The 27,868-nt window shown below is 41.5% G+C and overlaps 2 protein-coding genes across 2 annotated transcripts; both read right to left on the reverse strand.

The window, feature by feature from the left end:
• Positions 1 to 277: 277 nt before the first annotated feature.
• Positions 278 to 26,788, reverse strand: LOC115732326 (G-type lectin S-receptor-like serine/threonine-protein kinase SD1-1). Its single transcript, XM_048275161.1, is given in 15 exon segments — positions 278 to 583; positions 713 to 863; positions 949 to 1,186; positions 1,341 to 1,551; positions 1,625 to 1,739; positions 1,741 to 1,954; positions 2,155 to 3,450; positions 10,477 to 10,564; positions 11,493 to 11,756; positions 16,575 to 16,725; positions 16,812 to 17,049; positions 17,190 to 17,400; positions 26,186 to 26,301; positions 26,387 to 26,515; positions 26,585 to 26,788. Coding segments are annotated over 15 exon segments (3,915 nt in total). The 5' UTR covers positions 26,772 to 26,788.
• Positions 26,780 to 27,868, reverse strand: LOC125313925 (G-type lectin S-receptor-like serine/threonine-protein kinase At4g27290). The gene has a single exon (XM_048275163.1). The coding sequence runs from the start codon at positions 27,866 to 27,868 to the stop codon at positions 26,780 to 26,782; it is 1,089 nt and encodes a 362-aa protein (XP_048131120.1).

Below are 27,868 nucleotides of genomic sequence, written 5' to 3' on the forward strand. Positions count from 1 at the left end.
ATGAAATGGACATATCGAAGAAAGAACATTACTATCATATTCTTCTGCTTGAATGTCCAAAATGGTTGCGGTGGTGACTTCGATTATCCATATCCTCTATTCCTTTTACCACTAACCATCTCTAACAAAAGCAATCCCTATCCACATTCGTCAGATTTCATGCAAAATTTCCCATCATAGGCATGCGCTGGTGGCATAGCCACTATCAAACAATCATATCTCGAAACTATCCTGAAGTTGACTAGCGAGCATCCAAGGAACAAGCTGCAGACTACTTCTATCGACCTTCTGGCATTGTTATGGTGACGAGATTGTCCGTATGGAGTTCTCTTGGTGAAGTTGCACCTGAGTTTGTCGGACTTCTTTCCATGAAGAAACCGGGCGGTTTAGGATGTGGCAATTTTGCTTCTTCATTTGCTAACATGAAAACCACAGAAGACATAGTCGGCCTATCACCAGGGAATTTCTGGACACACAACAAACCCACATGTATGCATCTCTCTACTTGAGATATAATGGAGGAGTCAGCTAAAGAATCATCCATAAGCTCCAATGCCCTGCGTTCATTCCAAAGCAACCATGCCTGGGACAAAATAGCGGATCAACCAATTCGCTTGACCACCCAAGACAAAAGAATTGAAATGAAATCTCGGAATACCAGCTTATCAAAGTAAATTTTAAATATCAGGCAGCATCTTACTAGTTAACTTACATGTCCAAGGAGGCTGTGGTGGTGGCTTGGATGGTAGAATCCTCTGTTCCTTTTCCCACTAACAATCTCCATTAGGAGCACTCCAAAGCTAAACACATCCGATTTAACCGAGAATTTTCCATCGAAGGCATACTCTGGAGACATATATCCACTGCATTAAGAAATTCATATCTCAATTAGCTCATCTGTTCGATCTCATTAACTTTCGCACACATGAACGAGGATAATCAACTTACTAAGTTCCGATTATTCTTCTTGTTCTTGCTTCTTTTTTATCACCTCCAAAAATTCTTGCTAATCCGAAATCGGAAATCTTGGGATTCAGGTTGGCATCCAGTAAAATGTTGCTTGTTTTAAGGTCTCTATGGACGACTTGAAGCTTCGAATCTTGGTGGAGATAAAGAATTCCACGTGCAATTCCAATAATAATCTCAAAGCGCCTATCCCATGCCAACAAGATGCGGTTGTCGTGATCTGTGGACATTCAACAACCCCATATAAGATTCAAGTGTTCGATCCCTGCCACTAATATATGCACCACATAGTTGTAAGACTAACGTGAGCTATCGATCCATACAAACTAATCACATGTGAAGGGAAAAACCTAAGAGAATTAAGAGGCACGGACCAAAGATAAAGTTATTCAAGCTTTTATTTGGCATGTATTCGTAAATCAACATTCTTTCGTCTCCGTCGACGCAGCAGCCAAGAAGGCTGACGAGATTCCTGTGTTGAAGTCTGGCAATCAAAGCTACTTCATTGCTAAACTCTTCCAGTCCTTGCCCAGAATCCTTTGACAACCTTTTCACTGCTATTTCTTGATCTGTGGAAAGATTTCCCTGCATAATTTGCTTTCAGAATAGGCCCATCTTCTCATGTAAACTGAATCTAACGTCGCATGGATCATGTTACCTTGTAGACTGAACCAAAGCCTCCAGCTCCAATCAAATTTCTCTGAGAGAAATTGTTAGTAGCAACAGTAATGGTATTAAGACCGAAAAGCGGTAAGTCGATGTCATTCCTCCAGCCTAGAAACACAATCATTGCCTTCAGTAGACCTTATATAGTTGAGAGAAATAAACTGGTTCATTATGCGGCTACAAACTGTTTTACCTCCTATTTTCTTTCCTCTCTTCCAGATTGTAATCCCGAGGGTAATGCCCAGCAACAGCAATCCAGAAATGGCTGAAGCTACAGCAGTGGCGACCAGCTTTCTCTTCTTGGTCGGAGCACGTAAGGAATCTGGAATAGCAAATGATGATGACTTCAAATATCTTCAATTAATATTCTGTAGCAGTTAACCCAAATTTCTTGGTGGCCTGTTAAAATTTGTACTAGAGAAGCTCTAATAAAAAGAGAAGTACGTAATTGCGCCTCACATGACATTAGGAAGAAAGCGATACATCATAGCAATAGCTCAACCAGTTATGAGATTCTTGTACCTAATTCTGATGCTGATAGACGTATATATAGATCCTGCTCATAGGAAGCATCTTCAAAGTCACTAACATCAATTAGTTCTGCAAACCACATGAGGCACCCGCTCCCTCCTCCTCTAACATCTGAATTAGCAAAAGCAGTACAAGAACAATTCTTTAAACACTCAACCTTGCATTCCTCGAGGCTCATGCTCTTGTTCAGTGAGTAGTCAACCAGATCAGGCAGCTTCACCCATGAAAGTTTGAAGAACCCTTCTCCTTTCGAACAATTTACGGGGACCTTCCTCATGCAGCCACCAGAAAAATAAAACATTTGCCATTCTTCTGGTGACTTGGGTATGAAACCCTGCAAGCACTGGCATCTTGAGTAGCTCTTACTTCTGCAGAAACCATTAGCTCCACATAATGCGTAGTTGTCGCATGGATCATTGGGAATCGTGTACATGACAATCCAAGTAGCACTTTCTTTCTTCCTCACAAGTCGTTGTAACGACCCGGACTCATTCAGACTGACTCTGGTGATAATCCCATCATCCAGAGCTTGATAAGCGAAATATACATCTGTCTGATTGTCGACCAACATTTGCTTCGAGATGGAATTCACAGCCACTGAGAGACCGCTGAACTCGACTCCATTCCACACGCCACTCCGATATGTCCTTGTCGAACCGTTCCTGAGTATAACAACTTGTGGCAGCCCTTGATCGTCTAATCCACTAGTGTAGTCGCTAGGGGAAGGGTCATCCACGTTTTTCCACGCAGTCAGATACCATTTGAAACCGGTTCTCAAGTTCAACCCCAGTTTCATACCGGATAAAAGTGTGTCGCAGGGGTAATCAAAGCTTTGCCACGAATAGGCATCACCGGGATTCGAACTGATGTTATCCCAAAGAACAAGGTTTCCAGACTCCAGGAGACGTGCAACAGGATTGGTTAGGACCCCAGACGAATTCGAAGACCAAACAACACCCTTCGATTGGTTCAGAAGTGCTAAATTCCCTTCATGGCCAAACGTGAGAACACCACTTGAATTGGTCAGCGGGTAGTCTCCATTAGCCACCCAAACTACTGTTTCAGGAGTGATCTTGTACCATATCCCCAAGTACCTTTTCTTGGAGCTTCCAGGAGAGAAGAAGCCAAGCTCAAAGCTTTGGCCTGAAGAAACCAATGTCTCTCCATCTTTCATAGACTGATCTGAACTCAAAGAGTCAGCTCCAAATGACAAGCCCCCCACAAACGACACAAAGATGATAGAACAGTAAAAGCAGGTAGAGAAAGGAGCTTGCATTTTATTGAAGCCTCAAGACAGACTAGGAAGATGGGTGTAAAGTCCAAGCTGAACGATGGCACAGATCAAGAAGAGTGATATTGTCAAACTGAGGTTCCCGGAATGTCACTGGCCGGGGGTATTAACAAAGCTAAATTCAATAGCCTTGAATGATGACGTATGCGTCAAGTTTGACTCAGAGATCAACTCTTCTCATAATTTTGTTCGGGCTCACACCAGACTACGGTCAGTGCAAGAGTCTCTGCATTACTTTAAATGTCTCTCAGACAAATCCATCTTTATCCCCGCTCGTCTTTCTCATTTCCTTGCTGAAAACTTTTGATGTCCATCTGTTTTCGAGCATCCGATTCACTGTAGCAATAAGGAAAATTCTTATAGTAGCTCTTGGTGGTCTACATCACGCGATACTAGTCTGACTTGGAGCCTCCACAAAGTCATAAAAAATTGGCATGTTCACTTCAATCCTTTTCAGTGCAATTGGAGCTCTCTCTGTTGAAATATAACGAGGAGAAACTAACCCAGATCTTACAAATAAATCAATGCGAAAAGCCCCACGGATATAACGATGAACAATAAAGGACACCAGAAATTACGTGGTTCGGTCCGAATATCGGTACCTACATCCACGGGAGAGCCAAGAAGAACAATCCACTATAATCGGAGAATCGCAGTTACAATTGCTCAATACGCTCGTGTTTCCCGCACCTAGATTATACCCAAATCCTAAGTGTTTACAAATAAAACAACTTAATTGGATATATGAAAACTTACGCACAAATCTACTGCACTCAACGCTCCTCGCGCGATCAAGAGAACGTCACCTTTCGTTCACCCTTTTTTTCGTCTTCGCGAGTCGTCCTTCTCAGAGCCTCCCCTGTTCGCGACTTCTCTTCAATTTTCTGCAGCACGGTGGGGTCTCTTCTTTTGGGTGCTCATTAAGAAAAAAAGAAACCCTTCTTTCCTTTTATTTATTGCTTTCCTCTCTGACGAAGGCTTTCTTTGGATTGGGACCCACCGAAATCTCTTTTCTGTTGAAGATACGTATATATCCCCAAATCTTCATTAATGGTCAAACGTGGTCCCCACCCTTCTTCTCAACGCCAAAGAAGAATTATCTCCTTTTGTACTCCACACCAAGAATCGGTCAAACGAAAAAAGATTTGACCTTCTTTGCCCAAAATCAAGAAGTCCACTACAGCATATCTTTAATCGGTCAAAATCTTGCAATTTTAACAAACCGATCTATATCCGTAAACGATTCAAAATTGAGACATATTTAACAATTCTCCACCTTGGCTTAATGTTTGAAGCCAAATCAATAATGCTTATTATCCATGCTGCTCTCCCATGTATATATCTCCAAATCTTCATTAATGGTCAAATGTGGTCCCCACCCTTATTCTCAACGCCAAAGAAGAATTATCTCCTTTTGTACTCCACACCAAGAATCGGTCAAACGAAAAAAGATTTGAACTTCTTTGCCCAAAATCAAGAAGTCCACTACAGCATATCTTTAATCGGTCAAAATCTTGCAATTTTAACAAACCGATCTATATCCGTAAACGATTCAAAATTGAGACATATTTAACAATTCTCCACCTTGGCTTAATGTTTGAAGCCAAATCAATAATGCTTATTATCCATGTCGCTCTCTCATCGCCCCGATGGGCGATCACTCTTCTGCGACGCCAATAGTGTTCAAGCAGAGCTCGAGCTTCGCCAAAGAAACAGGCTTAGTCATCAAGTCCGCAGGTTTTCCATTGTCGCTATTTTTTTTTACAATAACTTTATCCTTCGCTAAGACATCTCGGATGAAGTGGTACCCGATATCGATATGCTTTGTCCGCTCGTGATAAACCGAATTATATGCTAGATAAATCGCACCTTGGTTATCACAGTGTATATCAACACTTTTCTGTTCTAACCCAAAGTCCAAGAGCAAACCTTGTAACCATATCGCCTCTTTTGCTACAAAGGTTAGTGCCATGTACTCCGCCTCAGCCGACGACAAGGCCACGTGGTCTTGTAAGGACACCTTCCAACTAACCGTACCACCCGCAAGCGTAAACACGTACCCCGCTAAAGACCTGCACTCATCCAAGTCACCCGCATGATCGGAATCCACAAAACCGGTGATTTCACCGCCATTACTATCCCTCCGGTACACTATACCGACGTCTGCTGTCCCCTTCAAATATTTGAAGATCCATTTCACTGCTTCCCAATGAGTTTTACCCGTATGCTTCATATAACGACTAACTACACCGACAGCTTGTGAAATATCGGGCCTAGTGCATTCCATAGCATACATAATACTACCCACGGCACTAGAATAAGGAACACGAGACATATGCTCCTCCTCCTCCTCGATCTGCGGCGATAACTTAACCGAAAGTTTAAAGTGCTTCGCTAATGGTGTACTCACGGATTTCATTGATCGCATATTAAAACGTGCTACAATCTTCTCAATATATTTCCTTTGAGATAAACGTAATAATCCCGCAATCCTGTCACGCAAAATCTCCATACCCAATATTTTCTTCCCAGCACCTAAATCTTTCATCTCAAACTCAGCACTCAACCGCCTCTTCAACACATCAATATCGGACATATTTTTTGCCGCTATCAACATATCATCAACATATAATAGCAAATATATCAAAGACCCGTCCTCCAATCTCCTAAAATAAACACAGCTATCCATCTGACTCTTTGAATAGTTTTGACTAGCCATGAAAGCATCAAAACGCTTATACCACTGCCTAGGAGATTGTTTTAGCCCATATAATGATTTCTTTAACAAGCAAACATGGTCTTCCTTACCCGGAATAGCAAATCCCTCCGGCTGCCTCATGTAAATCTGCTTCTCTAACTCACCATGAAGAAACACCGTTTTCACATCAAGCTGCTCCAACTCGAGATCCCGTGCAGCAATTAAGGCAAGTAAAACACGAATAGAAGTATGTCTTACCACGGGAGAGAACACCTCGTTGTAGTCAATGCCCTCCCATTGGGTATGTCCCTTCGCAACAAGTTTCGCCTTATATCTCGCCGCCTCGACACCGGGAATGCCCTCTTTCCGTTTGTAGACCCATTTACTTTCAACAATTTTCTGGCTCTTTGGTACTTTAACTAGCTCTCACGTCCGATTTCGATGGAGTGATTCCATCTCTTCACTCATAGCCCCTAGCCATTGCGACGACTCAAAACTAGCCATCGCCTCAAAGTAAGACGAAGGCTTATCTGTCTCCACCTCGTTACCTACGGTTAAAGCATACGCAATATCTGTATAACCATAATGTACCGGTGGTTTAATTTGCCTTTTTTGTCTGTTTGCGGCTATACTACGCTGCAGTTGTACCGGTTGTTCACTATCACCGACTTTAGGAACTGCGGCCTCATCTGCGGTTTGAACATCTGTCACCTCCGAGGTCTCCGGAGTCTCCACCTGAAGCTCCACCTCACTACTAACACCATGATCCGTCCGCTCTGCTGGTTGTGTCTCCGAACTCCTCTGTTGAAGCATTGCAGTCTTGTCGAAGATCACATCTCTACCGATTAGAAAATCGGGTGATCTGGGATCTGTGCACCATAGCTGGTAGCCTTTCACCCCATGTGCATAACCCGGAAATATGCACTTCTTCGACCTCGGCTCAAGTTTACCATCACTCGCATGAGCATACGCGAGACATCCGAATATTCGTAATCCGGAGTAATCAACGAGTTTCCCCGACCATACTTCCTCCGGAGTCTTCCACTCGATAGCAGATGATGGAGATCGATTAATCGGGTAACATGCCATGTTAACTACTTCGGCCCAAAATTCCCTTCTTATTCCAGCATGCGAAAGCATGCTCCAAGCCCGCTCAAGTAAAGTTCCGTTCTTCCGTTTCGCCACGCCATTCTGCTGTGGTGTCCCGAGAACCGTGCGATGTCTCACAATCCCTTCTCTATCGCAGAACTCGGTAAAATCTTTACCACGTAACTCCATGCCGTTATCGGTTCTCGGGCACTTGATCTATTTATCTGATCGCTTCTCAATCAATGCCTTAAATTTCTTGAACCGATCAAACACATCAGATTTGTGCTTCGTAAAGTATACCCATATCTTCCTGGAATAGTCGTCGATAAATGTCAGCATATAACGAGCACCTCCTTTCGAAGGAACCGAAGACGGGCCCAGGACATTTGAATGAATATATTCTACCGGTTGCTTGGTCGAATGAATACCTGTAGCAAACTTAATCCTGCGCCGCTTTCCAAAGATGCAGTGTTCACATAAGTCTAACTTACTTGTCTTCTGACCCTTTAACAACCCTCTATCACTCAGCATTATCATACATGCCTCACTCATGTGCCCTAGACGCATATGCCATAAACGAGTTAAATCAGAATCTGACTCATCTGATGAAACCGCAGCAGCTCCTGTCACGGTCTCTCCCAGTAGATGATAGAGAAAACTTACTTTCTTCCCTTTCATCATTGTCATGGCACCTCGAGAGATCTTCAACACTTCACCTTCAGCGGTGTACTTACACCCCATATCATCGAGTGTTCCCAAAGAAATAATGTTCTTCTTGAGTTTCAGTACATGCCTCACGTCCGTCAATGTGCGCACCACGCCATCGTGCATCCGAATTCGAACTGTCCCTATCCCCACAACCTTGCAGGCCGCGTTATTCCCCAATAGAACTCTACCACCATCTGCAGTCCGGTAAGTAGTAAACTAGTTCTTATGAGGCGTCATATGATAAGAACACCCCGAATCTAGCACCCATTCATCTCCCGACGAACCCGCAGTTACACACAAGACAGCTTCTGCATTACTAGTGCTCTCTTCAACAAGGTTCGCCACACTGGTTGTGGCTTTCTGCTTATCACCTCTGTTTCTCAACTTAGGACAATCTCTCCCGATGTGCCCCTCCTCGTGACACTCAAAGCACTTTATGCGTCCCTTGGACTTTCTATGGAGTGACTTAGATCCGCTTTTACCTCGCTTGCTACTAGACCCTCTCTGTTGTTCTCTACCCCGAATCATTAGTCCTCGTGCTACATCCTGCGCTAGACTATCATCTCGCAACTTTCTCTACCACTCTTTAGAAAATAAGGCGGACTTTACCTCTTCCGAGGTAATCGTAGTACGCCCCTACAATGATGAATCGGTAAAGTGCTCCCATGACTCTGGTAGGGAAGCTAACAATATCATGCCCCGCTCTTCATCATCAAGTGTCTTACCGACGTTCTTCAAATCCATCATGAGTTTATTAAATTCATCTAGATGGGTTCTAATAGACGTACCTTCGGTGTATCCGAACCGAAACATCCTCTTCAAGATATATAAGCGATTGTTCAAACTTTTCGTTACATAGAGCGCCTAAAGTTTTGCCCACAATGCTGTGGTATCCTTCTCCTCGCCTACCTATATTAACACTTCATCCGATAAATTCAACGAGATTAAATTTCTAGTTTTCCTCATTACCACATCCTTTTCAAGATCTGTCATTGTTTCGGGCAACTCAGCCTTGCCCTTCAATGCTTCTGCTAAACCTTGAATTGTCAATAACGCCTCCATCTTGAGGCTCCATAACCCAAAGTTGTTCCTCCCGTTAAACTTCTCAATTTCAGCTTTCACTCCGGACATAATTGCAATCACAGGATATCCAGATAATAATCGGATAAGCAAAAGCCTCAAATCACAATCTAGAGTATCCGAACCCGGCTCTGATACCAATTGTTGAAATATAACGCGCGGAAACTAATCCAGATCTTGCAAATAAATCAATGCGAAAAGCCCCACGTATATAACGATGAACAATAAAGGACACCGGAGATTACGTGGTTCGGTCCGAATATCGGTACTTACATCCACGGGAGAGCCAGCAAGAACAATCCACTATAATCGGAGAATCGCGATTACAATCGCTTAATACGCTCGTGTTTCCCGCACCTAGATTATACCCAAACCCTAAGTATTTACAAATAAAACTTAATTGGATATATGAAAACTCACGCACAAATCTATTGCACTCAACGCTCCTCGCGCGATCAAGAGCACGTCACCTTTCGTTCACCCTTTTTTTCGTCTTCGCGAGTCGTCCTTCTCAGAGCCTCCCCTGTTCGCGACTTCTCTTCAATTTTGTGCGGCACGGTGGGGTCTCTTCTTTTGGGTGCTCATTAAGAAAAAAAGAAACCCTTCTTTCCTTTTATTTATTACTTTCCTCTCTGACGAAGGCTTTCTTTGGATTGGGACCCACCAAAATCTCTTTTCTGTTGAAGATATGTCCCCAAATCTTGATGAATGGTCAAACGTGGTCCCCACCCTTCTTCTCAACGCCAAAGAAGAATTATCTCCTCTTGGACGCCACACCAAGAATCGGTCAAACGAAAAAAGATTTGACCTTCTTTGCCCAAAATCAAGAAGTCCACTACAGCATATCTTTAATCGGTCAAAATCTTGCAATTTTAACAAATCGATCTATATCCGTAAACGATTCAAAATTGAGACATATTTAACACTCTCTATCATGTAATTTGATGGCCTAATGGAAAAAACATTGCTTCCTCGGGCTCAAGTAGATTTACCAGGTTTTCCGTAAACTTGTTTTGGTTTGATTAAGTATAGTTCCTATCTTGACGTTTCTGGAGCTGCAACTCGTTCGGATACGTTCTGTGAAACTTTTTCTCTCTCTCTCTCTTCAATTTGCCTATCATTTGTCTTTACAAAAAACCCCCCCGAAAATATCATCTACTGGCTAGAAAGGACAAAAAGTGATGACATAATTTTTTTCTTTGTTCTTTTCACCAATTAGGAAACCCAACATAAGTCATTGCTACGTGTCGATTTGTGCATAGCTGATAGCAACGCTCGAGGGAGAAATTATGTCACAAATGGCGAAGAATAGACAAAATAAATGTCAAATTATATGGGCGATATGGCGCGTCTGAAGTCAAATCCCACTTTGCTTCTTTGAATCAACTACCCAAATGGACGTTTAGCACAAGCGCACTGTGTCCATAACATGAGTTTCTAGATCCACCTGGTCCGGTCATTCCACGCCAATGAATTTTCTGCATGTGAAGAAACTGAGCCATGCTCATGGAGGAGACCGACGAATGCTCTTCCAGCTGCCAGACGAAAATGCAATGAATGCTGAAGGAACGTGTTGATGACTATTTGTTGTTTAGCAGCTGAGGGGAGATGGTCAACCATTTCCGTGTCCAAAATATCCCCAATTGAAGTCTATGAACCCATCTTGATCGGCACAATGTGTAACGAGTTTCCACTCGGGATTGTATGTGCAATCTCTTGTTGATTTCAATAAGAACTGTATGACATTATCATGGACTCAAAAATTCACAAAACCCACAAGAGATGCGCTTATAAATCTCTCAAGTTTTAATTTTGTAACTAAATCGCACGTATCGATTAGCTTCTCATTAGGGACTACAGAAACAGAAGATACTCCTGAGAATTCTTGGGAACACATTCATCCGAAATTGAAATTCGATGGATGATTTTGGTTCATCGATATACTTCCAAGACTGAAGATTACAGAGAAGACTAAAAACTGCGATTAATACGAACTTGGGAAGTGCTAATCAGAGAGGATGTGGTGCCTATTTTCAGATCATTTCATTTGTCAAACACATAAATTATGATTTCTCCAGCTGGTTAAGGCTTCAACGAGACTAATGTTCGACATCTGCGTCAAGCCTATAACTAGAATTATTTGCTTACGCTCTAATAATTTGAGACAATTAACTGATTCCACTTTCAATCGAACGGGTTCTAGATTTTATTTTCCTTGCATATATCGTTGACTCACTCGGTACTCGTATTTGAGATTCCATCCGACACATAGATGCGAACCTCATTATGCAAAGACATCCCTGTGATCATTGAGCATCATCAAGCATCATCCTGGTTGTTTTGGATTTAAATTGGAGGTTTCCTTGATAAGCTACTTAAAAAAGAATTCCAGGAGATGAACAAAAATGCCGAATCAATAGTGTGTCTATAGACCTTCTGGCATTGTTCCCGTCACAAGATTACATGTATAGAGTTCTCTCGGTCCCTACCTGAGCTCGTTGGACTTCTTTCCATAAAGAAACCAGGCTGCTTAGGCTGTGGCAAGATTGCTTCCTGATTAGTCAGCATGAAAACAACAGAAGACATTGTTGGCCTGTCTCCGGGAAATTTCTGGACACACAACAAACCCACATGTATAGATCTCTCTCCTTGAAATTCAATGTAGGAGTCGGGTAAAGAATCGTCCATAAGTTCCAAGGCCTTGCCTTCATTCCACAGCAACCATGCCTGAGAACACAAACAGGAGCTCACTCTCCAATCACAGTAGACAACTCAACTTATATGAAATGTGTTGATGCATCAAGGCTGCACGATCTATTTTTTGTTGAGTCAGTTTGTTAGAGTCCTATTTTGTAGGGTTGTTTAGTTGCATGTTATCTATTCTGTTAGTTTGTTGCAGATTTATTCTATTAGTTTGTTGCGGATTTATTTTGTTAGTTTGTTGCAGATTTTTATGGATCAAGTAATCTGTTGCTTAGTGGGTAACGTGTGTTTAGTGGGCAACAAACAAAGTTTTAGTCTGTACTTAAGTATTTTTCAGTTTTCTGAATGAAGAGAAGCAGTTTTTCCTTTCCATACGTTACGCTTGCTGCAAATACACAACTTTTGCTGCCAATTCTTCTTTTGTTCTTTGAGAAAACAACATTGGTATCAGAGCCTTCTTGATCTTAAGGGGTTGTGAGTGACTTGTGAGATTGATTGAGAGGAGTGTCTGCATCCATAGAAGCCGGAGACAAGATGGAGGCGGGATCGAGTGTTTTTTCAATGGCTCCACCAGTGTTTGATGGAGAAAATTATCAAGCCCGGGCAGTGAGAATGCAAGCCTATCTAGAGGGTTGTGATTTTTGGGAAGCTGTGGAACAAGATTATGAAGTTGCTCCCCTTCCCGACAATCCAACCATCAATCGGATCAAGTTTCACAAGGAGAGGACGACAAGGAAGGCAAAGGCAAAGTCTTGTTTATATGCTGCTGTCTCACCTGCTATTTTCAGCAGAATTATGGCTTGTGAATCAGCGAAAGCTATCTGGGACTTCCTTACAGCTGAGTATCAAGGAGATGAGAGGATCAGAAGCATGAAGGGGCTAAATCTGATCACAGAATTCGAGAGACTGCGGATGAAGGAGTCTGAGACAATTAAGGAGTATTCTGATAAGTTGATAAGCATTGCAAATCAGGCAAGAGTTCTCGGCACCGACCTCTCCGAAAATAGGTTAGTGCAGAAAATTCTTGTCTCTTTGCCCGAAAGGTTCGAGGCAACCATTGCCTCTTTGGAGAATACCAAGGATTTGTCTCGGATCAAGTTGGCAGAATTGCTTAGTGCTCTGCAAGCACAAGAGCAAAGGAGGTTAATGAGGCTGGAAGGAAGTACGGAAGGAGCTTTGCGGGCCAAAGAACAACAGAATGTAGGAGGGAAAGACAAGAAGTGGAAAGGGAAGAAATGGAATAGCAAGAGTGGTTCGGAAGCTACCGCAAGAGGGAACAAAGTACAGTAACTCCAAGAACAATTGGGGAAGGTATTCCTCATGTCAAGACTGTGGAAAACAAAATCATCCGCACGTTAGGTGTTGGAAGAGGCCAGATGTAAAGTGCGGAAAATGTCATAAACTTGGACATATTGAGAAGTTCCGCAAAGAGAAGGGAGATCAACAGCAAGGTGAGGCACATGCCGCAGCCCAACAAGAGGTAGATCAACTGTTTGTTGCTTCTTGTTTCTCTTCTAGTACTCCATGTGAAAGTTGGCTTGTTGATAGTGGTTGCACAAACCACATGACAAGTGATGAAAAGTTATTTATAGACCTTGACAAGTCATTGAAGTCAAGAGTGAGGATTGGGAATGGGGAGTACTTAGAAGTGAAAGGTAAAGGGACCGTAGCAATAGAGAGTTGTGCTGGAACTAAACTGGTTTCTGATGTGATGTATGTGCCCGAGATTGATCAAAATTTGATGAGTGTGGGACAGTTGGTAGAAAAGGGATTTAAGGTGATATTTGAAGAGGGGAAGTGTTTAATCTTTGACTCTAGTGGTCGGGAGCTGTTCAAGATAAAGATGCAAATGAAGATTTTTTCTCCGAATCCTCTCGAGAAAGAGCAAGTGGCATTCAAGTGCCGGGCCGTTGATTCGTAGATATGGCACAAGAGGTCGGGGCACTTTCATCACAAAGGCGTGCTGTTCATGCAGAGGAATGAAATGGCAACCGGGTTACCAAGCCTGGAGGAGCAAATCACAAAGTGCAAGGCTTGTTTGCTGGGCAAACAGACAAGACTTCCCTTCAAGGAATCCACTTGGAGAGCTACAGAGAAGCTGCAGCTGATTCATACAGATCTCTGTGGTCCACAAGTGACTCCTTCACTAAATGGCAACAGGTATTTCATTATTTTCATTGATGATTATACCAGAATGTGCTGGATTTACTTCATGAAGCAAAAGTCAGAAGTTGCTGAGGTATTTCTGAAGTTTAAAAGATGGGTTGAGAACCAAAGTGGCTGCAAGATTCGGGTCATCGGATCTGATAATGGAACAGAATACACCTCGCAAAGGTTTAACTCTTTACGTGAAGAGGCTGGAATTGAGCATCGCCTTACCGCTCCTTACTCTCCACAACAAAATGGAGTAAGTGAGAGGAAGAATAGAACTATTATGGAGATGACTAGGTGTCTGTTGCATGAAAAGAATCTGCCAAAAGAATTTTGGGCAGAAGTAAAAAACACAACAGTTTTTTTGCTGAATAGGTCGCCTACAAGGGTATTGGAGAAGAAAACTCCCTTTGAAGCTTGGTTTGTTGTCAAGCCAATTCTAAGAAATTTGAAGGTGTTTGGTTGTCTATGTTTTTCTCATATTCCACAGGCCAAGAGAGACAAGCTCGGGGAGAAAGCTGAATCTAGAATTTTTGTTGGCTACAGTTTAGTGTCAAAAGCCTACGGGATCTATCAACCACAAACGGGGAAGGTGATCACTAGCGGGGATGTTCGGTTCCTGGAAGATGAGCAATGGGATTGGACAGATGAGTCACAAGACAAGCACAAGGAGTTCTCACTGGAACCCGACGAGCTGGTAGATGATGTTCCAGTTAGAGGTACCGGATCTCTAACCGATATATATCAGAGGTGTAGTGTGGCTGTTTTGGAACCCCGCTGGTTATGAGGAAGCTAAAAGTGATCAGAAGTGGATGAATGCAATGAAGGAAGAGTTGGCCATGATAGAAAAGAACCGGACATGGGAGCTAGTGGAGAGGCCTGAAGACAGGAAAGTAATTGGAGTAAAATGGGTTTTCGTAACCAAACTCAATCCCGATGGCTCGGTGAATAAGCATAAGGCCAGGTTGGTGGTGAAGGGATATGCACAGGTTTGGGGAGTTGATTTCTCAGAAACCTTTGCTCCTGTTGCAAGATTAGATACAATTAGAATGACTCTTGCTTTGACAGCTCAACAAGGATGGAAGGTGTATCAGTTAGATGTGAAATCTACTTTTTTGAATGGAGTATTGCGGGAGGAGATTTATGTTGAGCAGCCAGAAGGTTTTGTCACACCAGGCCAGGAGGAGAAAGTTTATTTGCTGAAAAAGGCTCTCTATGGCATGAGGCAAGCTCCCCGAGCATGGTATAGTAAGATGGATGAGCACTTGCTGGGTCTAGGTTTCAAGAAAAGTCTTAGTGAATCCACTCTATATGTCAAGAGGTTAGTATCCGACTTAGTGGTGGTGTCTCTTTATGTGGATGATATGCTGGTGACAGGAAATAATAGTGCTCGGATTATTGCATTTAAGCAAGAGATGATGAAGATGTTTGAAATGACCGATCTTGGTGAGATGTCATATTTTTCGGGGATGGAGGTTAGGCGTAATCAGAATGAAGTTTTTATCTGTCGGAAGAAGTACTTGAAGGAGATCCTGAAGAGATTCAACATGGAGGAGTGCAAGAGTGTGAGTACTCCAATGGGTCAGAAGGAAAAGTTTCAAAAGAAGGATGGATTAGAACCCGCAGATGAAAGAGTTTATAGAAGTTTGATCGGCTGTCTAATGTATCTCATCGCAACTAGGCCGGACATCATGTTTACTGTAAGTGTCTTGTCTAGATTTCTTAATTGTGCAAGTCGGTTGCATATGGTAGCTGCAAAGAGGGTGTTGAGGTACTTGAAAGGTACTCTTTCATATGGAATTAAGTTCTACAAAATTCAGGAGTTTAAGTTGCGGGGGTATTCTGATAGTGATTGGGCGGGATCAGTGGATGATATGAGGAGCACTTCAGGTTATTGCTTTACATTTGGGTCGACATGCTTTTCCTGGTGTTCAAAGAAGCAAGAAATAGTAGCACAATCAACTGCAGAAGCTGAGTTTATTGCAGCTACTGCAGCTGTGAATCAAGCATTATGGTTGAAGAAGCTAATGGATGATCTGCATTTGGAGCAAGAAGAAGGCATAGAAGTATTTGTGGACAATCAAGCTACTCTGGCCATTTCACGGAATCCAGTATTTCATGGGTCGGTATTTCTTCTTGAGAGAAGTGCAAAAGGCTGGAGAGGTGAACCCGGTGTACCGCAGTTCAGAAAATCAAATTGCAGATATATTCACTAAGTCGTTTCATGTTGGTCGATTCGAACTTCTCAGGGCAAAGTTAGGAGTGTGCAGCACTTGATCCAGGAGGAGAGTGTTGATGCATCAAGGCTGCACGATCTATTTTCTGTTGAGTCGCTTTGTTAGAGTCCTATTTTGTAGGGTTGTTTAGTTGCATGTTATCTATTCCGTTAGTTTGTTGCGGATTTATTTTGTTAGTTTGTTGCAGATTTTTATGAATCAAGTAATCTGTTGCTTAGTGGGTAACGTGTGTTTAGTGGGCAACAAACAAAGTTTTAGTCTGTACTTAAGTATTTTTCAGTTTTCTGAATGAAGAGAAGCAGTTTTTCCTTTCCATACGTTCTGCTTGCTGCAAATACACAGCTTTTGCTGCCAATTCTTCTTTTGTTCTTTGAGAAAACAACAAAATGACTTGGACATCGAGACAATTAAAGTGCTACGACGATAGCATTACTCATCGTAAGCTTCAACTTACATGTCCAAGAAGGTTGTGGTGGTGACTTGGATGGCAAAATCCTCTGTTCCTTTTCCCACTCACTGTCTCTAACAAAAGCATGCCAAAGCTAAATACATCGGATTTCACCGAGAACTTTCCACCAATGACATACTCTGGGGACATGTAGCCACTGTATTAAGAGAATCACGTTTCAGTTCTACTAATGCCGTGCAAAGTATGAACTTTGGAACTCAGGAAGTAAGACGGCTAACTTACTAAGTACCAATTATCCTTTTTGTTCTCGCTTCTTTTTTATCACCTGCAAAAATCCTTGCCAATCCAAAATCAGAAATTTTTGGAATAAGGTTGGCATCCAACAAGATGTTGCTTGTCTTGAGGTCTCTATGAATCACTTGAAGTTTGGAATCTTGGTGGAGATAAAGGAGCCCTCGTCCAATTCCAATTACAATGTCATAGCGCTTTTCCCATTCCAAGGAAAAGGGTCTGTTGCAATCTGCGGACATTCAAACTCTATATAAGCGTAAGTGTCTGTTCCTTTGCTGTTTTATATGTATGACTCCTGGAAGGAATCAATTTTGAAAGGCTAATATCTTCGTGCAGTGAAAAAAACTGAGAGAATGAAGAGGATCGAATCAAAAATAAAATTATCCAACCTTTTATTCGCCATGTATTCGTAAATCAACATTCTTTCTTCTTTCTCAATGCAGCAGCCTAGAAGCCCAACGAGATTCTTCTGTTGAAGTCCGGCAATTGAAGCTACTTCATTCATGAACTCTTCTCGACCTTGTCCTGAATTCTTTGACAACCTTTTCACTGCTATTTCTTGGTCCGTTGAAAGGTTTCCCTACATGAATAACTTTCAGCGTATGCCATCATCTTCTGTAAACTGTACTAAAATCATGTTACATTGTAGACTGAACCAAAGCCTTCTGATCCAATCATATTCGTCGGACAGAAATTATTAGTAGCAGCAGCAATCGTATCCAACTCAAATAATGGAAGCTCAATGTCATCCTTTGCATGCCTCGAGTCTACAAACAGAACACGAAGAAATTGAATGAAAAAAAAAGAATTTCTAATGATCAGGCAGTGTATTTTCACTATGTGAAGGAAATATCCATTTGTTTAGCTCATATTTTCGATACTCTCTTCCAGGTTATTGCTACAGTCCAGAGGATAATTCCCAGCAAGAGCACTCCAGAAATGGCTGAAGTCACCGCGATAATCACCACTCTTTTGGTTTTGGTGGGTATTTGGCTCAAATCTGGAGTACCAAATGACAACTACTTTTAATGTATCTACTAGATATTATCCCTATAAACTGAGAAACATGTAATAGACTACAACTTCAATCTGGCATTGAGGAGGATTCTCTATGATGCAGCCTGGGTAGACAGCAAAATGTAAAAGCAATAGCTCAACCAGTTATGAAATTCATGTACCTAATTCTGAAGCAGATAGACATATATATAAGTTTTGCTCATAGATGGCATCTTCAAATTCACTGATATCCATTAGGTCCCCAAACCACATTCGACAACCGCTCCCTCCTCCTCCCACATTTGAATTAGCATAAGCTGTACAAGAGCAGTTCTTTAAGCACTCGACCCTGCATTCCTCAGGGCCTATATTCTTGTCTAGCCAGAAGTCTATCAGATCAGGTAGTTTCACGCGCGAAAGCTTGAAAAATGCTTCTCCTTTAGAACAATTTACAGACACTTCCCTCACACAACCACCAGACCAATTGAGCATTTGCCACTGCTCTGGTACCTTTGGTACAAAACCCTGCAAGCAATCACATCTAGAAAATCTGTTGCTTCTGCAGAAACCATTGGCTCCACATAGCGCATAGCCGTCCCAAGGATCATCAGGGAAGGAGTACATGACAGTCCAACCAACGCCTTCTTTTGTCCTCACCAGACGCTGCAACAAACCCGACTCATTCAAGACGATTCAGGTGACGATCTCATCCTTTAAAAGGTTATACTCAAAATACACATCCGTCCCGTTATAAACAAACGTTTGCCGCGAAATGGGGTTCACTCCGATGGAGAAACCGTTGAATTGGATGCATTCCACCAACCACTACGAAATTTCAAGACCGAAGCATTGTTGATTACTTCGAATTGGGGCAACCCATGAATCCCTAACCTGTAAGCATACTCTCTAGGAGACGGATCATCCCTGCTTTTCCAAGAGGTCAGGTACCTTTCAGTATCGCTTCTGAAGTCGGGTTTTTTTTTTCCAAATTAATTTTTTTTAAAAAAATATTTACAAAATTATTTTTTAAAAATAAATATTTACACATTTGGGCCTCGCTCGGCGGTTAGGGTGTCAATCCCGAATCGCAAAAATTCATCGTTCATCACTGCCAATGGCAGTAAATATTGATTAGGACGCCATTTCGTTTCAACCGACCGAATTTGAACCCGATCCGATGTCGTTGACCCGATCCGCCGGTTCTTGACACATCACCGTTTCGCCTTCCGGTTGGGTTTCTGCCTCTCCAATAGATGAATATATCACGAAAATCTCATTTTTTTTTCATATATCTTACAAATTTTATTTTATGAATGTTTTAAATTAATTACATAATTACAACATTATTTATTAATTATAGATCTTAATGAATTTTTACATTAATTATTGCTAATTATGTTATAAAGATAAGCTTCACAAGAAAAAAATTATAATATTATAAGTATCAATAATTAAAAAAATATGAAATTAAAAAAAAAAAGGCCCAGTATGGGCCTTGCTCGGCACCCCAATCACCGAGCGAGGCATAAATGTGTAAATATTTATTTTTAAAAAAATAATTTTGTAAATATTTTTTTTAAAAAAAATTAATTTGGAAAAAATCCGAAAAAAACCCACAAAAGGGTGTTGATGGATGGTCAAAGCTCTGCCATGAATAATCGTCAGGACTCGAAACGGCACTCTCTCCGAGAACAAGATTCCCAGCCTCCAAGAGCTGTGCAACTGGATTTCTTAGATCCCTGGAAGCATACGAAGACCAAATGACACTTTTTCGATTGGTTGAGAAGAATCAAATTCCGCTTATGGCTAAATGTGAGAACACCCCCTGAATCATTGAGTGGGCTGTCTCTATTAGCAACCCAGGCAACTGTTTCAGGGGTCATCTTGTACCATATCCCCAACAACCTGTTCTTGGAGCTTCCTGGGGAGAAGAAGCCAAGCTCAAAGCTTCCGCCTGAAGAGACCCGTGTTTCACCATCGCTCATAGACTGGCCTGACCTTAAAGTGTCGGGTCCAAATGACAAGCCCAAGAATGACAGAAAGATCATGAACGAGTAAAAGCAGGGCAAGAAAGGAGCAGCTTGCATTTCACGAAAGCTTTCACTGTTCTCTCTCTCTCTCTCGTCCTCGTAATTCACTCATGATTACTCTTTCCTTCTCTTCACGGTCAAAAAACTCGAGGAGGGAAGAAGGGGTAAAGTCAGAGGTCTGTTTCCATCTTTGCAAGTTGCCCTTGAGATCATGGAGACTGGATCGCCGGTCCTTGGAGTTTCACTGGAGAGAACGTGACGGGCGACGCCAAGAAGTCTTGAAGCCGCGTCGACTCAAGGAGGCAGCTGAGAGAGGGGGGTGAGTCATCTATTCACTTCACAGTTCACTTGCCGTTTTGGAACTAGAGTCGGTCCATCTGACCTTTTTCTTTTGTATCTCGTGTAATTTGGAGGCTCCAGTCCAGTTCAGGTATTGCTCCATGGAAGATGCCTGCTTTTTCTGTCCCTCACGTCAATCTCAACCGTTAAAAAAAATTAATCTTAGTAAATTAAAGATTAATACCACGAAAATACAATAGATGATAAAAAAAAATTATGTCGGTAGCTTACTTTTGTGGGTAATAATTCACTTGCCGTCTTCGTGTTGCGGCTACACATGTAGACAATAATTTATTCTTACTATAAATGTAGTTATGAGAACAAAATATGAGAAAGTTAACACTTACGTAATTATACACTTACGTAATTATTCTATAATTATGATAAGTGATGGCACGCATGCTTATTTATTACCCTCAATGATGGTCCTTCATTTGTAATCGACCCAAACATTAGGCAAATAATATTATGTTAACTATCGAGTTATGGATAATAATTACGTTACCAAAATAACGTAATTATTAATTGTTATTTCATTTATGAATAATCTAACGTGTGATTATACCGAAATAAGTAGAATCGGTGTTATCATCGTATAGATAGTATAAATATATTTAGTTTAAATTTATACGATTTTAATCCGAATTGATAATCTAAAGTTGTTGGAGTGAGTGGGAGAAAAAGAGATGGACATGTTGAGAATAGTTATTACTATCATGTTGTAATAGCCATCACACAAGAGGGATCATGCAATTCGAATTGCCAATCTCCATTCAACTTCCATAAAGACTTTCATGGATCAATGCCACCCAACTCCAGCGGAATCTCCAAGTTGGACTCATGGCCCGCTTTTTGCCGGACATGAACACGAATAAATCATCGCCAAATTGAGAAACCGTTTTGCATGTTTGTGTCGAGATGGTGTCGCGACCTAAAATCTAGGCTAACAGATTATTAGGTCAATTGAATCAACTAACCTAATTCGGACCCTCCCAAGTCCTACTGAATCACAACTTAGGTTTATTCATGAAAAGATATTCAATTGAAGCCGCCACTAATCATTTACGGAAGGCTGATTAGAAACCTTAATAAAATAAAGGGAGAACTATTTTATTTCTGCGCACTAGAGAAAAATGGGTTCGGAGACTTGGTTACATTAATTGGAAAAATTAATGCCATTTCGGTACCAATTTCATGAAAAATCCTTTTTGATTGATCGATGTGAATTTGATGATTAATTGGAAAAATGTGACATGAGGACCATATGTTATGCGCCCAAAGGATGATTTTTTGCTATTTTCGGTAACAAAAGAAAACATTCAAAAGCAATCAAAAATCTGAACAAAAATAAACAAAAATGCCCATAATATACCTTTTAATTTTCAATTTTTCCGAAAATCCTCTCATGCCCAAAGATCCGGGTTAGAGCGAGATTTTATCTGCTACATCCTCGAGGATTCGAACTAGTATGCGGATATGTGTATAGAAAAACAACATCCCTTTTGCCAAATGGCGAATCACTAATTTCTATACTAAATCACCATCCCATTTCACGAGATCGTGGCTAAGGTGTGTGATTTATTTTTTCGACGGGTCTAGGCATATAGGGGGCATATATTATGGGCATGTTTGTTTAAAATTGTGCAAACTTTATAACAAATCAAAACAAACAAGCACGACAAAAATAAAATAAAATGAATCAATTTATTTTGGATATTTTGAAAATATGAGAGGGGTGGCCAAAAATATGACATTGGGGTCCATATTCCCTCATCTAAAAAAATTGACCCACTTTTAACTTGAGAAATTATCTTTGGGATTTGAAAATTTAATTTCAGATAATTCTCGAAAAATGGGATAATTATCCAGTCGAACACAAATATTATCTCTAATCAAATGTTTTCAAAAAAGTCCACATGAGATAAGATAGGATAGTAAACCATCCAGCCAACTCAAAAGTTAGATATAAATATTAAGATCAAGAAGGTCATCCACAACAACCAGATAAAATCCAATTAAACACAAAACTTATCCATGACATGAGTATCCATAAAAGATAAGGCAATATAACCAATGGAATGAATGTGAGATAACTATCCGAAGCAAAAAATTATTCACAAGTTAAATGTTATCCGGTTCGAAAACTCCCAGAGAGTAGATAAAGTTTATTCACATGATCGTTATCCAATTCACATGAGATAAGATTGAACAACCAACGGGACAACATCAACTCAACCAATTGAGATAAAAATCAAAACAATGATCATCCATCTATACGAATTTGGTGGTACCGAAAGTCAATTCCTTTTCCAATTCAATCTTGATTAAAAAAATGCCAAACGATTTGTTACCTTAAGAAAGGATACTTCCCAATCAAAATAAATCAATCCTCAAGGGTGCATGTGAGATTCGGCCAATTCATGGACAAACTGAATTTCTTAGAAAAAATCAGAATTTTGTGCAACTAAACTGTGATCTTCGGTTTAGCCATTTTTGATAGGAAAAGGTTCGAACTCTTTAGTTTTAATTGCAAAACCAGTGTGTCCAAAGAGATCTAAGGACAACAATGCAAGTTACCAAATTAACAAGCATAGATTAACAATCAAAAGTTGAGAATTTTTACCTTTTCCAAGCTAAAAATTCTGCACGTGCGCAAGCCGGAATTTTCGCTTAAAACAGTCCCCTTTTGAGCTTATTTGAGGTTGAATCGAACTCCGAATCACTAAGGATTCTAGCACCAAGTAACACAAAAGTTAGCCATCAAATATCAATTGAAAACGAGGCTAAACCAACCTCGAATAGGGCTGAATCGTAGCTAAACAACGCTGGACAGCAGGGGGGTGTGTCGGTCAGCGAGGTGGTGGTCTCGAGCTTGCAACCACTGCAACTATGGGTGCTTGCGGTGACGGTGGCATACGGATCAGTGCTTCATTGGACCTTGCGTCGGTGTGGTAGAAATTTTGCTAGTGTTGCTCACAGTGAGGGCCGTATTGTTGGTTTTGCCTTCGAGTTTGCAATCATCAATAGAGAAGTACTGGAGCTGAGTGGCGATCATGGTTGGGCAGCCAACGTGAAGCACAGTCAATAAGCTTGACCCATAATTCCCACTTGCAACGTGCACAGAGAAGGCACCAAGAAAAAAGGGAAAAGTACACTAGAAGTGCTATAACTTTTGTACGGCGTTCACTTGAGTGCCATAACTTTCAAAACGTTCACTTAAGTGCCATAACTTTTAAAAATCGTTCACTTGAGTGCCATGTTGACGTGGCAGCCGGAAAAGCTGATGTGGCAGCCGGAAAAGTTACTGTAGCACGCCGGAAAGCTGACGTGGCACGTCGGAAAGATGACATGGCTCGCCGGAAAAGTTACTGTAGCACTTAAGTGAACAATTTTGCTCCGACGTAGCACTTAAGTGAACGATTTTTAAAAGTTATGGCACTTAAGTGAACGTTTTGAAAGTTATGGCACTCAAGTGAACGCCGTACAAAAGTTATGGCACTTCTAGTGTACTTTTCCCAAGAAAAAACCACTTTCTTCCCCCCCTCTCTCTCTCTACGTAGATATCTCCCTCTATGAACGATGGCCGTGTCTTCAATTTTTTTTCGGCCCCATAACCCTAAGGTACAATGAGGTATTTATAGACTAAAGAGTTGCATAATCCTAGTTGAAGTAGGATTCTTTAATGGCCATCGGATTAAAATTCTGATCTTTAAGAGTCCAATCTCATTAAAACTCCTCAATAATTTCCGCCACAAGAGGAATTGTCATGTGCTAGCTCAATTTCCCACTCTTGCAGGCTTAATCGTACAATCTTGGGCTCAAATTAGGCTTTAATTAATTAAATGAATAATTAACTATGAGCCTTTAACATTTAAATGAGCATAAATGGGCTGAATTAAATCAGAAAATAGGTTCAAGCCCTCTTAGAATTTTCGGCAATCTCTCCATGCTTAGCCAAATTTTTCATGTGATGCCTAATTCGATCGCTTGTCAATTTAAGCTCAACTACTTTCTCTGGCTTGAATACAATGATACGCACGACTGACGAAAAGTAAATATGCAATGCATGAGAAATTTATTTTTGGTGAGAACTATGACTAGTTCTCATTTTTTGCTTGAAATGAATGATTTTAGAAAAATCAAAATTTAGGTGTCAAGAGATGGCCAACATTGAATTGGTCCGTGCCCATTAGCTGTCGAAGCAGTAGATTCACAGTCGCCATATGGCTTTGTTGCTGGATACCCGGTTTCACGCGAAATCTTCCCATCAAAGGCATACGCTGGTGGCACAGCCACTATCGGAACGGGCAATCATGCTTCTACCTTTGTTGCACGTGTTGGTTAACACTACCATGTACTAGATTTTCAACACTCATTGAATGAAGCCGGGTCTAGTGAACACTTGAAAACGTCGAGTCCTTTGATAAAAAATTTGCCATAGATATCATCTGTCCATACACTTGTAAGAACCCACATTAGATACTTTCGTCATCCACAGACAGGTTCAAACCTCCTTGTGCCAAGACGTCCCTTCGGTCATTTGATATCATCTGGTGTCATCCTCTGCGTTCTGAGTTTTAAGTGATAGAAATTCCCCGCTAAAACCACTTGGGAGAAGGAGCCGGACGGCATTCCAATCTCTAGTGTCGCTATCGGCCTTCTGGCATTGTTATGGTAATGAGATTGCCTGTATAGAGTTCCCCTGGTGAAGTTGCACCTGAGTTTGTTAAGACTTCTTTCCATGAAGAAACCGGGCAGTTTAGGATGTGGCATAATTGCTTCTTTATTTGCTAATATGAAAACCACAAAAGACATAGTTGGCCGATCACCAGGAAATTTCTGGACACACAACAAACCCACATGTATGCACCTCTCTACTTGAGATGTAATGGCGGAGTCAGCCAAAGAATCATCCATAAGCTCCAATGCCCTGCCTTCATCCCAAAGGAACCATTCCTGGAACAAAATAGCGGATCAACCAATTTGCTCGACCACCCATGGCAACAGAATCGAAATGAAATCTCAGACTTCCAGCTTATCAAAGTAAATTTTAAATAGCAGGCAGCATTATTAGTTACAGGCTTAACTAACATGTCCAAGAAGGTTGTGGTGGTGGCTTGGACGGTAGAATCCTCTGTTTCTTTTCCCACTAACTATCTCCAATGAGAGCACTCCAAAGCTAAACACGTCAGACTTAACCGAGAATTTTCCATCGAAGGCATACTCTGGGGACATATATCCACTGCATTAAGAAAATCATAACTCAGTTAGCCCATCGGTTCAATCTCATTGACTGTTGAATATATGAACTAAGATAATCAACTCACTAAGTTCCGATTATTCTTCTTGTTCTTGCTTCTTTTTTATCACCTCCAAAGATTCTTTCTAATCCGAAATCGGAAATCTTGGGATTCAGGTTGGCATCCTGCAAAATGTTGCTTGTTTTAAGGTCTCTATGGACGACTTGAAGCTTCGAATCTTTGTGGAGATAAAGAATTCCGCGTCCAATTCCAAAGATAATCTCAAAGCGCCTATGCCGTGCCAACCAGATGCGGTTGTCATGAGCTGTGGACATTCAACAACCCCATATAAACTTCAAGCGTTCGATCCCTTCCTCCGATATAGGCACCACATAGTTGTAAGACTTATGAGAGGTATCAATCTATACAAACAGAACACATGAAGGCAAAAGCCAAAAAGAATTCAGAGGCACTGACCAAAGATAAAGTTATTCAAGCTTTTATTCGGCATGTATTCGTAAATCAACAATCTTTCGTCTCTGTCAACGCAGCAGCCAAGAAGGCTGACATGATTCCTGTCTTGAAGTCTGGCAATCAGGCCTACTTCATTCCTAAACTCTTCAAGTCCTTGCCCAGAATCCTTTGACAACCTTTTCACCGCTATTGCTTGGTCTGTGGAAAGAGTTCCCTGCATAATTTTCCTTAAGAATAGGCCATCTTCGTGTATAAACTGAATTTAACGCCCCACGGGTCATGTTACCTTGTAGACTGAACCAAAGCCTCCAGGTCCAAGCAAATTTCTCGGAGAGAAATTGTCAGTAGCAACAGTAATGGTATCAAGATCAAAAAGTGGTAAGTCAATGTCATTCCTCAAGCCTAGTAACACAATCATTGCCGTTAGTAGACCTTATACAGTTGAGAGAAATAAACTGGCTCATTATGCGGCTACAAACTGTTTTACCTCCTATTTTCATTCCTCTCTTCCAGATTGTAATCCCAAGGGTAATGCCCAGCAACAGCAATCCAGAAATGGCTGAAGCTACAGCAGTGGCGACCAGCTTTCTCTTCTTGGTTGGATTACGAAAGGAATCTGGAATACGTACTCGTGCCTCACATGACATTAGGAAGAAAGCGATACATCGAGCGATAGCTCTTGTACCTAATTCTGATTCGGATAGATATATATATAGATCCTGCTCATAAGAAGCATCTTCGAAGTCCCAAACATCAATTAGTTCTGCGAACCACATGAGGCACCCACTCCCTCCTCCTCTAACATCTGAATTAGCAAAAGCAGTACAAGAACAATTCTTTAAGCATTCAACCTTGCATTCCTTGAGGCTCATGCTCTTGTTCAATCAGTAGTCAACCAGATCAGGCAGCTTACCCTTGAAAGTTTGAAAAACCCTTCTCCTTTCGAACAATTTACAGGCACCTTCCTCATGCAGCCACCAGAAAAATAAAGCATTTGCCATTCTTCCGGTGACTTGGGTATGAAACCCTGCAAGCACTGGCATTTCGAGGAGAGGTTACTTCTGCAGAAACCATTAGCTCCGCATAATGCGTAGTTGTCGCATGAATCATTGGGAAGCGAGTACATGACAATCCAACTAGCACTTTCTTTCTTCCTCACAAGTCGTTGTAATGACCCGGACTCATTCAGACTGACTCTGGTGATAATCCCATCACCCGGAGCTTGATAAGCGAAATAGACATCCGTCTGGTTGTTGACCAACATTTGCCTCGAGATGGAATTCGCAGCCACTGAGAGACCGCTGAACTCGACTCCATTCCACACACCACTCTGATATGTCCTTGTCGAACCGTTCCTGAGTATAACAATATGTGGCAGCCCTTGGTCGTCTAATCCACAGGTGTAGTCGCTAGGGGAAGGGTCATCCACGCTTTTCCATGCGGTCAGATACCATTTGAAACCGGTTCTCAAGTTCGACCCCAGTTTCATATAGGATAAAAGCGTGTCGCACGGGTAATCAAAGCTTTGCCACGAATAGGTATCACCGGGATTTGAACTGATGTTATCCCAAAGAACAAGGTTTCCAGACTCCAGGAGACATGCAACAGGATTGGTTAGGACCCCAGACGAATTCGAAGACCAAACAACACCCTTCGATTGGTTCAGAAGAGCTAGAGTCCCCTCATGGCCAGACGTGAGAACACCACTCGAATCAGTTAGCGGGTTGCCTCCATTAGCCACCCAAACTACTGTCTCAGGAGTGATCTTGTACCATATCCCCAAGTACCTGCTCTTGGAGCTTCCAGGAGAGAAGAAGCCAAGCTCAAAGCTTTGGCCGGAAGAGACCAATGTCTCTCCATCTTTCATAGACTGACCTGAACTCAAGGAGTCAGCTCCAAATGACAAGCCCCCCACAAACGACACAAAGATGATAGAACAGTAAAAGCAGGTAGAGAAAGGAGCTTGCAT

Source organism: Rhodamnia argentea, chromosome 2, assembly GCF_020921035.1.
Source record: "Rhodamnia argentea isolate NSW1041297 chromosome 2, ASM2092103v1, whole genome shotgun sequence".
Classification (NCBI taxonomy): domain Eukaryota; kingdom Viridiplantae; phylum Streptophyta; class Magnoliopsida; order Myrtales; family Myrtaceae; genus Rhodamnia; species Rhodamnia argentea.